Here is a 14225-nt window from a genome sequence, read left to right as displayed (position 1 = left end):
TGCGACGGATCTGTATGTGTTTGATCATTTATGCTACATCAGCCCAGGGAACACAGCCATGATACTGCACAGGCTCTGCTCTGTAGTCATTTATCTGCTTTCTATGATAACCAGGGACCAAAAGCTATATATCTGAGGTGGAATCAATCATATCCTTGCCTCTGGGGAGAAGGAGGAAATGGGTGGGTGGTTCTTGAGTAATCTAAGCCAACTGGGTAACCCTAGTTCTGGTGCCACAGTGACTGGTTCAGGGATGGTCAGGTGGCCTGAGTCGGCCCAATCAGATTTTTGTTTGATGATGCCAGGTGAGGGATGAAGGGTGGGGAGATATTCTCCTCCTTCCTGGTCAGTGTGAAATATGAGGCCTGAAACTGCTACAGCCCCCCCTCCTTTTGCACCATGAGGGAAAACATGTATGAGGAAGGGAACAGAGGGGGTTAGTGACAAGAGAATCACAGAAAATGGTGCTGGAGTCTTGATCAAACCATGCCTGATGTCCATTTTCTTCTGTATTTTTCAGACACTAATAAATTTCCATCATTTAAGAGGCCAAGTTAGAGTTGGGGATTTTTTGTTACCTGAAACCAAAAACCTCTTACCTCATCTAGATGTGGGATTTTATCTCCAGAGATCATTTCAAGGAAGTAGAACAAACCAGGAACAAGTACTGTGAGCCAAAGTCAAAGCGAGCACAGGGATCTGGGATGAGGATGCAGAGGCCATCGAGACGGAGCAGCACAGAGCTGTGGGTGACCTTAAAGGAACCCTGGGCCAGGAACAACAGCATATATCAGGGTAAGATCAGGTGGGGGGGCCCTTTCAGGACCTGGCCTTGTGGGGGATCGGCCAGGGAAAAGACACCAGGGAACAGTGAGGGAGACGGCCTCAGGCAGACAGCCAGTCATTGGATGGGGGCATCAAGAGGGGACCATTTATGCTGCCTGGGCCAACTGCCCAAGGAGGGCTGCCTCTTGCCCAAGGTCAAGATTGGTCTGAGAACTGAGCAGAGCTAAGCCTGTAGATGGGGTTCAAGCAGCAGGTACAGCTGCTCTTCTGATTCAGTTGGTCTGGACTAGGGCAGGGGATCCTGCTTTCAACAAGGTCCTCTTGAGGCAGGCGGCCTGCAGATGACACTGGGAGAAACTCTCTTGTCCTGGAATGTGAGAGAATCCAGTGACTGCACCAGCTGGACCTGACCCTGGCCTTGGTCTACTTCTGCACCACAAATTCTCCTCTCCGGCTCCTCACTGGATCAAATGTTATAGCATCCTGCCTCCCAGGTGAGGCCTCTACCCGCACCTGCCCCCTTCCTTTCTCCACAGATCACTCGTTCTCTTCCTTGTGCCTTTCCCCCCCACTCTAGTGGCGGTGGCAGGCCTCCAGCTCCTATTTTTAGATTTGGCAACTAGTGGGGTGAGGTCTTCAGCCTCGCCTGTCCTCAGTCCCTGGTCTCTTGGGGAAACTGGATGCTTCTCAGAACTGGAACTTGATAGGTGATGTGTTTGTTTTTGGGTTTTGTCTGGGGAACAATAAGCCAGGAACCAAGGTGTATAGGTAACGGGGGTGGTCTGTGGACCTCTCACTGTGTTTCTTAGCCTGAATCCCTCATCTGTTTGGTGGAAGTGTAAGCCCAGCAGAGGACGATGCCATCTGATTACAAGAGGAGCTTCTACCTGAGCACTTGCTGGGCTGAGCGCTTCCATCACCCAGCTTGGGTCACCACTATCGTGCTGACATATCTATTCTTCGCTTTGTCCCGAGCTCCTACACTCAACATTTCTAAGGAACACATATGAGCTAAGGGATAATTATAAGAACCCAATAATAACATCTGGAGGTTTTTAAGTCATAAGCTTCCCATGTGGAAACAGAATGGATTTTATAGTCAGCAGATGTGGGCTCAAATCCAGGCTGAACTACTTCATGGTAGCCCTCTGCCCCCAGATACTCAATTCCCTGTCTGTAAATGAGGACGGTACTATCTTAAAAGTCAGGGGGTGTATTTCTACAAATATTTATAAAGCATGTAGTGTGGTGCCTGCAGTTTGGTGAAACTCAATAAATTGTAACTTATTATTTTTTAACATATATAGCATCTATCTGGTTTTTCTTATTTTTTCCATTTCTCTGCTGAAATTACCCATCCTCACTAATTCTTCCCACCTTTCCCTATTTAAGATAGACGGTAGGCAGTTTAAATTCTTTTCTGCCAATTCTTGTATCTGGATCATCTGTGGTTTACTTCTGCTGCTGTTTCCCCTTGGTTATAAGTTTGCTCCTGCCTCTTCTCAGGTCCTGTAAATTTATTGTTGCATCCTGGAAATTATGTACGGAAGAGTGAGAACTGAAGAATAATACTGGTTCTCTTCCCTCTGGAAATTTCCAGCTCTTCTCTCCTCTGTTGACTAAAGGGAGGAGGTGATTATTCACATGTCAGCCTGGGTTCAAATGTCAGCTCACCTCGCCTCAGCCCAATGGCATCCAGCTTCCTAAGGAAAGGCCAGTCTCAGTTCTTATCAGGGTTTGGTCTGGCATTCCAAATTCCCAATTCCCTTTGGGTGCCTCAATTTCAGGTCTCAGGAGAAGGTGGGAGATGGGGCAGATGGAATGATTTCTTTCTGTTCATCGTCGGCCCTCCCTTCACTTCCGTGTTTTTTTTTCTCAACAGATCTGGGGCGGGTGGATCAAAGCATTATTGTCCTGGATCATCTTTCAGACTCCAGGGCATCCCACCTCTCTCCACCCTTGCTGAGGCTCAGCTGACCTGTCTCCACCCAGTGAAGTTCCGGGTCCTGCCGCTCGCCTGCATCCAGACCCACCAGAGCTCCCGTACAATGGGCTCCTCTCTCTGGAAATCAGTTCAAGCCTTTCTTGTCTCCACTGTTCCTTGATATCCATATATAAGGAGGATTTTTACATTATCCAGATTTCTCTTTGTGCTCCCACGGGAGCTCAGGTCTACTGCATCCCAAGCGGAAGCAAAAGTACCTAGAATGCAGCTGTTATTTTGAACATGAAGGGCTTTCCCTATGTGCAAGCCATCCTGGCCCTGAGCTCTTGGGAGGCAGCCTGGCACTGAGGCTTGTCTTCTCCCAGGGAGCTGGAGATGAGACCCACCGGATGGCTTATGTTTGAAGGCTGAGTTTTGAGTTTGTAGCCATGCTTTATGGACCTCACTCATATCTCCCCACCTTTCCCATTTCAGGTCCTTCCAACAGCCAGCCTCACACGTCTCTTTGCTTAGGGATTTTCTCTGGACCCCAAAGTCCATCCTGCCTATGCCCAGAAAATTGGAACATTGGAGAATTCACATCCCTCAAAGGCAGTCCTTAGGCAACGATGGGGGAGGCTGGTGGGTAAACACCCCTGCTCCCTCCCCCTTGGGTGAGGTAACTTGGAGGCCGTGTTCTACACCGTCTCCCAGTCCCCCCAGGAGCAGTCAAACCAGTTGCCCACACTGGGGACTTGCTGGGAACACACTTTCCTCAGCTGCTTTTTCTTCCTTATCTCACTCCCCAACTTCCTGGCTGGACTGTCCTGGGATCACCTTTTAGCTAAACTACTTGAACTTGAACTTGTGGCTTAGATTCTCTTCTGGGCAAACCCAATCCAAGGCAGGTTTCCATTCAGAGGCACAACCTCTGGGTGCTGCCTGGGTTTGTGTAAAGGGGCCGGCACGGACAGGGTGTTAGTTGAAGAAAGGTAAACCCAGCCAAACTTAGGTGGACCTCACCAAAGAACATCAGGCACGTTTCTAGGATCCAGGAGAGCTGACAAGGGGGCTCATCACAGCCTGTAATAACCGGAATATGAAAGTCCGGTATCTGGGATTCAGTTAAACTGTTTACTGTCTGTCTGTGGTTATGCTTTTAAAGCTTAATACACTCTGAATGGTAGATTTAAATTCATAAGTACGTTGTTTTGCAAAACTGGCACGAAGTTCTTTCAATACAATCCCTGAGATACATTAGCAGGTTGCCTCCAGAGCTTGGGGTTCTCTCTTTGTTATTATTTTTTGCTCTTAAATAAAGAAACCTTGCAGGACCACAGCTCTGTAAACGTCTTGGCGGGATGCCAAGAATTTCTCTAGAAGCCACTTTCTAAGAAGCAATTTCCTTCCTGTCCCGTAAAACTCCCCAAAGTACCTTAGGCGAACGCCAAAGCACCGGTTATGTTTGCAAACTGCAAATACAGCAGACATTTAATTCCATCGAATTCATCAAAACCCTAATTGAGACAGGAACTCAAACCTTATGGCTTTATTACTTTAATTTCAGATGGGTAGCAGACTTGGTCACAAGCAGCCCTTCACGCCGGGATACATTAGAGAGAGGCCCACGGGCACTCACTGGTAATTCTCCCGGCAAATGAAAGTGTGGAGCAATGTAAATAACACTGCTAAGTGAGACCCACGACCAGATCTATTACTCAGCTCAATTCCCCAGATCCATCGCTCGCTGTACCTAACGTTCCTCTGCACCAGTGTCACTGCCCGGGAAGGCTTCTCAATAGGTAAGGCAGTGCCTGTGTCTCACAGATTTTTGTTTTCCTCCCACTGACCAGAAAACACAGAGGCAAGGACCAGTCCTCTGAGCTCATTGTTCTACCAACTCGTCCTCCTCTTGATTCTCATTTAGAAGACCTTCTCCCTGACTTTCTTGTCCCTCCTCACCAGGCATCCTGTGGCTGTTCCACTATTTCATTAAAAAGTTCTGTCAACAGCTAGGTCAAATTACTGCAGGGACCTAGGGTGGAATCTAGTGGCAGGGACCCCAGGGAACCTTATTCTTCTGAGAGCTGATCATGGTGTCTAACTTTTATTGAGCATTTACCATGTGGGCCAGGTGTTGCTTGATGCTGAACATGTTATGTTTCATCCTTACAGCGATGCTAGGAGGTAGATGCCCTTGTACCCATCCTATAGACAAGAAAACTGAGGCTTAGAGAGGTAAAGTAACTTCTCCAAGGCTCCACAGTCAGCAAATGGCAGAGTCAGGATTCAAACCCAGGCCAGTCTGATCCCCAGCCTCATGTTCTTCCCAAAACATCATTTTTCTCCCTCTGCGAAGACTTCCGGGATTCTACAAAGGTCTGAAAAAGAGAGCTGGGTGGTCTTGGAGCTCTCTGAGTGGATACAGGACAAGGAAAGTCAGAAGGGAGGGCCGGCCCCCAGAATCATCCCATGGGCTGCTCCTAACACCATCGTGGTGGTTGGTGTTTCTCTCCACAGTCACGTGAGATGAGCTTGGCAAAGACCTTCCCGGGGTGGTGGTGGGGTGAACTGACTGATACCAGCACTTGCTAAAGTTCAAGAAGCAATGTGTCTTTTCTGTTCTAACCAAGCCAGTGATTACCCTCATTGCTAGTAACTTATGAAACACAAATGCATTCAACTCATCTCCTATGTAATTAGTTGCGTGGTATTTACTCGGCACTTTCCAGCCAGTTGTTTCTTTTCTTTACGTTACTTCTCCCCCTTTGGGTCTGACTTTGCATCAGGCTTCAGGTACCAATGACTAATGAACTAGTGACAGCACTAATGCTCATACTGCTAATGGTGACGATGCTAATTAAGCCAGTGCTGACAGCCACAGGCTCTGCAGAACGTGGCTTCATCTCTGGGAGGCAATGAGAGGGCAGCCCGCACAGGTGAGAACCAGAAAGCACAGATGGCCCCGAAGGCAAAGACAGACACTCATTTTTTGCGATACTAACCACATTTATAGGAGATCTAAAAAAAACGCCACATCGTGGGTCCACAAAATCTAAGACAGAAGATAACCGACTGAAAGGATGAAGAAAGAAAATGTTCAGTCTTGCAAGTTGGGTGGAACTCAACTTGCGTATGGACCCAGCTGCCCAGCAGCTTCCTCTCAGAAGTAAGCGTCCAACTGTGGGCTCTGGAGCCGACCCCTGATGAGATCAAGGTGTCGCTCTGCCTTGCTGCCCAGAAGCATCGAACCCACCAGGCAACCCAGACAAATCAGTCGGCATAAGGAAGACAGACAGGAGTGAAAAGCAGGCGATGCAGAGGGCAGTGGTGCCAGGGCGCAGCCGGCATTATAGACTCTGGAGTCTGCCTGAGAGTTGGGTTGAGCTGGGTGCCCCTGGCCAGCTGACCACACGACGAAGGGTCTGGAAGAGGATGTGGGAGAAGGTTTGCAGGAGCTTCCTTAGCCCTGCAAATCAATCAGCTGCTCCTAGCAGGACCTGCATCCTCCCTCCACAGCCAGGAGGCTGGTGGGGTCACCCGGTGCCTCAGTACTCCATGCTGGGGACCCTCGTGGGCTAGTGGCTAGAACTCGCTTTTCCCGGAAGATACAGAGTCCTGGCTGTTTGGGCAGAGAGCTCAGGACTGTGTTTCTGAATAATCTCCCTACGAAGAAACTAGGGCATCAGAGCTGGCCAGGGTGGCCGCAGACCCCCAGCTACCCACTGCAATGCTGCGGGTGCCCAGCAGCCTCATTACTTTGGTGACTTCGGGTGTCTTCCCAAGACTTTCCAAGACGGACGCCAGACGGACACAGGCCCCACAACACCTCCTGGCAGTGGAATAGTCTCTGTAGATACAAGGCAGGCACGCAAAGCCCCTCATGACCCCCAAAGTAAGCTAAAGTGGACACAGAAGTCAAATGCTTGACCGTTGTCGAAAAAGAGAGAACTCGCCCCAAACTGTGACAAGTGCAAACTGTTTTTAGCAGAAAAAGAAAATCTGTCGTTTCCTCTCTCTCTCTCTCTCTCCTCTCTCTCTCTCTCTCTCTCTCTCATTTACTCTATTTCCATTCCTAAGACTATTTTTACATCATTCTAGTTCAGTTCAGTAACATATCAAAATGAGTGTGACACGTTCAGATTCGCAGGCTGGTTACTTATTCACATGGATCCGCGCACTCCACGACCCATCGTCACGGAGACCAAATCATGGTGCCTGGGTTTCCAGTCCCGGCTGGGCCATCCTCCTGGGGTGTGAGACCCCACGTCACCCTGCCCAAGGCCTCTGGCCCACACGTGGGTGTGCTCCAGGGAGACAGGCCCCCGACGCACCTCCACGCTGCCCCTCCCCCTCCCCATGCCACGCTCTGCCGCGGTCTTACCTGCCCGGCGAAGAGCCCACAGACGCCAATGATGCACAGGATGTTAAACACCGCGGAGCCCACGATGGTCCCCACTCCCACGTCACCCTTGGTGATGAAGACGCCTGAAACACAGACCAACATCGGCTGCCTGCTGGAGGGGGCTGCACCCAAGGCGGGTGCAGGGGAGCTTTTGTAAGCATTAGGCTGTTCTCGGGATCTACAGGAAACAGCAGGGGGTTGGAGAGAGCTTGCTAATGTCTGTTGGGCCCTCTGTCCCACAGAACCATTGGTACTGGTTCTGGAACCCACTGATGCAAAGCAAAAGCATCACTTTCATAAAATAAGAACAGCAACCCCAGCGGGTGGGAGGCTGGTGTTCTGCCCCTTGGGGTCTCAGGGTTCTCGTTTCCAGAGGCCCTGTCCTTCAGGGAGAGCAGGGCTGAGACGTTCCCCAGGTGGGCACCTACCTATGACCGATGTGAACAGCTCTGGAGCTGAACTGCCTGCTGCCATGAACGTGGCCCCAGCCACATCCTCGCTGAGGTGCAGGCGCTGCAGAGGAGCAAAAGCACAGGTGAGTCGGGACTCTCCTGGAACGGAGGTGACTGTGACTCCCCAGGTCCCAAGCTCAGTCCATCCTCAGCCTCCCCTTCTTCCCCAGCTCAGCCTCTCCGGCCCACCCCCCCTCTGGGCCACACCTCCTCTCTGGGGCAATATCAGGGAGGGGGCTACATGTTCCCTCCAATTAAAGGCTCTGACAAGATCCAGGGATCCTAAGCCAAATGCCCCCGGGGCTGCACAGATAATGGGGGGATGGGCACGGGCCATGTGAGGCAAGTGGGACTTCACCTCCTTTTTTTTTTTTTGCGGTACACGGGCCTCTCACTGTTGTGACCCCTCCCGTTGCGGAGCACAGGCTCCGGACGCGCAGGCTCAGCGGCCATGGCTCACCGGCCCAGCCGCTCTGCGGCACGTGGGATCTTCCCAGACCACAGCAGGAACCCGTGTCCCCTGCATCGGCAGGCGGACTCTCAACCACTGCGCCACCAGGGAAGCCCCACCTCCGTTTTGAAAGCTCAGTGCCCTCTGTGTTGCAAAATATCCCTAATATCCCTACTTAAAGAGACCCCCAAATACACATTTTTACGTAAAACATTCTGATTTTTTCATCACTATGCTGATGATCTTGGGCTGCATCAGGCTCCTGGCAAGCAGTTTTAGAGCCTTGAGTCTAGGAGGCTATGGAGGCTTTTGGGAGTGGGGAGGGTCACCCTCCTGAAACCCACCCCCATTCGCAATGCAGTCTTGAATCCCGGGGTAGGGGGAGTATGGGGGGTGGTGAGAATGAGTACAAAGAGATGATGAGCCCCGCCAAGATAAGCTACACAATGAACTGTCCAGGTTACCCGGTTTGTTGATCCGAAAGGTGATCTGCAAGAAGACACGTGACACTGAGGCTGGGTAGTGTGGGGAGCTTTTCTGCATCCAGTCCTGATGCAGAAAGGAAGCTGCTGGCTGTCAGGAAAGAGCCAGCTCCCTCCGGGCATCCCCGCTAAGAGTCCCTGGTCCCTCTTCCCAGCGGCACCGCAGCTGCACTTCCTTGCTCAGCCATGGAGGGGCAGCATGCCCTCGGCCAAGGCCACCAGCTCGAATGACCATCAAGAGACTGCCGCCAGAGCCCTACTGAGCATTTTGACCTGGAAACCTGGGTTCCCTCGATCTTGACTGAAAAGCTAAACGTTGCATGTGGTTCTGAGGAGACCCTAAGATGGAGGTGCTGATACCTCAAGGTGAACGGTGTGGCTGGGAGCGGTGCCAGGCATCCCGTCTCGCCGGGCAGGTACCCTAACAGCGCTCACACTCCGTGGCTCGTTTGTCCTCTCCCTGCTGTGTCCGCTCCAGCTCGGGCATTAGCTGTGGACTCCACAGCCGGGCTGATCTCCTGTTCCTCTCACTCCTTCGTTCACTCACTTTGCTTCTTCCTCCTTCACCTCCCCGCCCCTTGCACCCCTCATTCACTTTGGCCCTGGCCACCTGGCACTGGGTGCTTAGAGTCACCAGCTGGGGGGTCTTCCTGCCTCAGGACCCTTTCCATCTATCGGAACAGTCCTCAGAAGCTTTCCCAGCTCCCTCCTGATGCCCCAGCCCCCTCCTGATGCCCCAGCCTGGCGTCCTCAGGGCTCCCCACACGCAGGCACGCTGAGTCCCGCCCCGGGCTCTCCAGGCTTGGTTCACCGGCTCAGACTCTTCTCGGCTTAAATATCCGTCCTTGTAAGACGTTGCCACTGAGACCGCTGCTCCCATCCTGCCCCTGCACAAGCCCTTCCCCCATCCCAAGGCCCAGCCACTCTCTCACCTCCTTTTCCCTCTGCATCTCCAGCTCCAGCGCTTCACCTGCCCCTGTGTCTCACTCGGGAGCTGCCCCGCGTCCCACGGCCCCGCGACGCTGTGTTTCACCCTGATTCCTCCCCAAGGGCTGTGCTCATAGGTGCTATGGGTCTCCTCAATGGAGGAGAACACGTTCTGACAATTGTATGTGCATTTCCAGCACGAGGTCTTAACGTTGCTATTAAAAAAACGTGTGGGACAGAGCGTAGTTCGCTTCACGTGAGGAGTAAACTACCAAATGGTGGATTTCAGAGATCACAGCTGAGCCCGATTACAGGTGCTTCCGTGCTTTCTCCTCTTCTCCGTCAGGCGACCCTGTGCTCACGTTCAATCACTTTGGACAAAAGGCTTCCACGCGGGCCGGCATCCATCTCAGAGACCAGATCACCGATTTTCCTTTCCCACTTCCCACCTCCACTCCCGGGGCCTCTCCACGGTTGCTGTGGCATGACTCTCTTTTATTGCTTTAAGTACACAAAACTAACAGACTTCAGAACGTGGAAGAAACTGCTTCAGCTAGCAGTTCTCGAAGCGTGTCTTCCAGACCACCAGTCTCCACATCACCTGGGAACTTAATAGAAATGCTACTTCTGTTCCCCACTGTCCCCCAAGACCCAGTGAATCGGACACTGGGGGGAAGGGAGGGAAGAAAGGGAGGGTCAGCCCAGGCTGAAGGCTACGTGAAGGAGCAGGCGCTCTGGATGGACAGGAAGTGCATCTGGGGAAGAGACCCCTTCTGCAAAGGGGATTCTGAATTAAAAATAAAATAAAACAGAACGCTTCCAGATAAAGCAAACTACAATTCAAACCAGAAAAAGAGATGAAAGAAGCAAGAGAATGAAAGAGTTCTAGATATGCTAAGTGTTTTCAGATGAAAGGGGTGTAACTTGGCGTTCAGCCTGGCGTTCACCGGGCTTATTTCCTGGTCTCTGTGGCCAGTTCTTTCATCGCCTTGCCTTTCAGGCCTCTGCCTGGAGCGTCTCTGCACATACACGGAGAGGAAGGGCAGTGGAGGTATGGCTGAAGACTTCTCACTCTGTGAGGACCCCACGAATCGAATCACGAGGGAGGGTTACGGCAGCGGCAGAAGGAAAGGGCAGTGAGGAGGATGGAGGAAGTGAGGGGAGAAAGGAAGAGCCAGGCTTAGAAAGCAGGAGCTGAGCACAGGCGGTACCTTGAGTTACGCCCAATGGGGCAGGGACCACTGGCCGTGAGGGTTAAAGTGCAACTGCGGATCTGCACACTGAAATTCTAAGCAGATTGGAGATGTGTTTGCACTAATACTGCCCATGGCTCTGAAGCATGCTGGTGCCTGGCCTTCCCACCCCAGCTGCATGGAGGGCTCCCCGGGACCTCAGTGGGGGAGGATGGAGCAGTACCGGGGCTCAGACACATACCTCACAGATCTTTTCCAAGGAGGGGACAAAGAAGTCATCACACACTATCGCCAGCGCATAGAACATGTACATGGCCTGGAAGAGAGGAGGGAAGGGGTTAAAGTCAGAGTCATGACACCATGTACAAAGTCGTTGCAATGCCTGCCACCTCCCACCCTCCCACCTTGTCCACCTCCTAGGTCCCCAAACACACCACGGATGCCTGCCCCAGGGCCTTTACACGTGCTGTTCCCTCTGCCCAGAACACGTTCCCCCCACATCAACTTGGCTCCGTCCTCCATGTCCTTCAGGTCCCTGGGTTAATGTCAATCAAAGCAAGGGGCCTTGGACTCCCCTCCCTTCCCTTTCTCTTCACCCCCCCTTATTCTGCTTTGTTTTTCTTGACCTATTTTATGTTCGATTAATTTGTTTGTTGTCTCTTTCCCCCTCTAAAAGTCCATGAGGGTATGAACTTCATCTCATTGATCCCCAGCGCTCAGCACAGGGCCTGGTGCATAGTAGGTGCTCAATAAATTTATGTGCAATGAAGGAACAAATAGATGAATACTTCCTACTGAGTTTGTTCACGCTCCTGTTCCCTGCAGGACAGCCCCTGCAGTCTTGCTTCCATACCCTTGGTCAACCACAACCAAGGCATTGCTTGGAATTCTACCTTTGGGCCACAAATCCCTTCTCTACCTTAACCAACTCTATGTCTCCTCTCTAATTAATGAGATCTTATTCGCAGTCCATTGTTGGTTGACAACTCAGCATCCATCCTCCACTCCTTCCTAATAGGACCCCAGTTTTGCTCCCATGTGGAAGGTGGCTCCACCCTTTCCTCCAGGAGTAGATCACCCTGATGAGCCAATCAGGGTGCAGTATTCCGCAGGGATGGCTATTGGTTCAGGGGTGGGCACGTGACCTTGGCTGGCCCAATCAGATGGCAGGAAAGGCTTTACAGTCCTTGCCACAGAGAGTGGGTCCTCACCCTCCAGCTGTGGACCAGGAAGCTGGGAGTCCTGACTGCCATTGGCCAACAAATTGAGACAACTCTGACTTGAGATGAAGTTGACCCTGAGTCAATGTAATGACGTCACTGAGCCATTGATCACATGATCCCTGAGCCACCCCCTGCCTCTGGACTTCATAGCATAACATACTGGCAAACAGGCCCATTTGATTTGGAGTTTCCCTGTTACTTGCAGCCCCAAACTTCTAATGGGCACGGCTGCTCATCCTTCAAGTTCCAGCATCCTCAGGAGTCACTTCTCTCTCGTATTTTGACCTCCCAGCATCTTTTCCTTTGGCTAACTGCTCTGCAGGAAGGGCCTCTATCACATACCCGACCCGCCTCACCACAGGGTATGGGCACAGGGCCCAGGCTGGGCACCGGAACACGCCATTCTCCATCAGGCAGTGGTGGGTGGGCAAGAGGTCTGCAAGGGGCCGGGCAGGGGTCAACAGAGAAGCTGGGAAAGGGGGCCTCTCCCCTTGGAGATAAAAGCACCACCTGAGTCTGCAGCTGCCCTAGAGAGCCTGCCCGAGAGCGAGCTCACCCAGCAAGGAGCCGAACCAAGTGGGAGGACAGGTGGATACACACGTGTGTACACACACACACACACGTGCCCAGTGACACCATGTGGACTCTGGGCCCAGCTCAGCCTGAAACCAACGTGGACTCTCCAATTTCATGAGCTGATAATGTGCCTTTGATACTTAAGCTGATTTGCATTTCTGTCACTTGCAGCTGTCCTTCTAGAAGCCTTCTGGAGCAACTCAAGCATGAGACGATCTCTCTGGCCTCTGACTCTTGGCTGTTGCACTCATTTAGACACTCCTCCCCCTTTATGAACTGGTTCTCTTTTTCACATCTATGTGTTTGGTCTTTTAAACCAGATTGTAAGATTCTAAAGTGCATCTTAACACTTGATTCTGTGGAAGTATCAGACAAGGGGACAGGAACATATGCAACAGGGATATTCCTTCCAAAATGCTGATTATAATAAATTACCAAAGCCTAACAAAATATACCATAGGGGGTGGGTTATAGAAGTAATGATTCATCATTCAAGGAAATACTGTTAACAGGGATTATGTAAATTCATATTTAGTGACAAGGAAAGGCATTTACAATCCCTTGTTAAATAAAAAATGCTATAAAACATTGTGTACAACCTCTTTTTTGTTAAATTATCTATGTATATGAGTGCATACAGATACACACACTTATATATTGATATTTGCATATAAGAGTTTGTAAGACCATAAATCAAAATAGTTTTTCCCTTGGTTGTTGTAACTCTATCTGCACTTTATAATTCCTATCCATATTTTCTGCTTTGTCCACCTTGAATTTGTGTTTCTTATGTGATTTTTGTAGGTGGTGGGAGATTTGAGAGGTCAGGACTCTTTCTTACACTTTTCGGATCTCTGGTGAGCCTGGGAAGCCAGCTATGCCGAGAAGCCTTAAAAAGAACTTTCTACTGATTGGTCTATTCATAAGCTGTACAAAGTTTTTGCCTGTGGGGTGTTTTTTCGGGAGGTGGAGTGGAAATGTCAATTAAAAAAAATTAGTGCTGTATTTTATAGCTTTGTGGGTGAGTCAGAATATACATTCCCAAGTTGCAATGGACTCAAACCCTCTTTTGCCGTATGATTTGGCCGATCCCATATTATGCAGGCTCTATCATTATCTTTGAAGGGACAGCCAAATGCAGTAATTGGAATACAGAGTTACACACATCTGTGGATTAACCAAGAATTAGATAAGCTGTCCGTAGCTGACATACTCAACAGGCTAAAACCCCCAATGCCGCTTACAAGTCCATAAACTCTCTCCCCAAGACCATGTTCCAATATTATGTATTGATCCTGTTTCGAGGCAAGAAGCTCCATCTAACGCATGTCAGCGTCAACACCTGGATTAGGACCAGAAATGAATAGATCTGCCAGGCTCTCTGTGCTTTCAAGGGTGATGACCGTTGAAAGCCAAGTTAGCTGTGCACTAACTGAAAGCTGTGCACAAGGCAGCGTGAGGTGGGGACGCCAACGCTCAGATACCCTGGGACAAAGCTCATCTGACACCCAGGGGCCTGCCAGGCCATGGGGCTCCTTTCCAGCTGCAGAGCACCTCCTGGTATCTGAGGGCGGCATGCCACTTTGCTTACAAGAAACTCTCTTCTAACCATGTTACCCACTGGAAATCGGGTTCCCACCAGAAGAACAAACGAAACAGAACAAGATACTGATGGGGGTGCCATGTGTGTGTCGGGGGCGGAGGGATGTGGGAACTCTGTATCCGCTGTTCAGTTATGCTGGGAACCAAAAACTGCTCTTGAAAAGGTCTACTACTAATAAAAACACAAAAGCAAAACAGCATCAG

General features: G+C 50.8%; 1 protein-coding gene across 5 annotated transcripts in view; it reads right to left on the bottom strand.

Annotated features, from left to right (window-relative positions):
- Positions 1–14225, bottom strand: part of SLC24A3 (solute carrier family 24 member 3) — a 459014-nt gene that overhangs the window by 116834 nt on the left and 327955 nt on the right. For all 5 annotated transcript variants that reach the window (XM_022594224.2, XM_089896504.1, XM_022594228.2 and 2 more), the window contains exons 4-6: positions 10862–10936; positions 7544–7628; positions 7095–7198 (exon numbers count right to left, since the gene is read on the bottom strand). In XM_022594224.2, coding sequence (XP_022449932.1) covers positions 7095–7198; positions 7544–7628; positions 10862–10936 — 264 coding nt within the window. The remainder of the gene's footprint in view (positions 1–7094; positions 7199–7543; positions 7629–10861; positions 10937–14225) is intronic.

This window comes from Delphinapterus leucas, chromosome 15 (assembly GCF_059928025.1).
Source record: "Delphinapterus leucas isolate spDelLeu-1000000601 "Yukka" chromosome 15, BTC_Dleu_Yukka2, whole genome shotgun sequence".
In the NCBI taxonomy this organism is placed as follows: Eukaryota; Metazoa; Chordata; class Mammalia; order Artiodactyla; family Monodontidae; genus Delphinapterus; species Delphinapterus leucas.
This window is presented reverse-complemented; position numbering and strand designations above follow the sequence as displayed.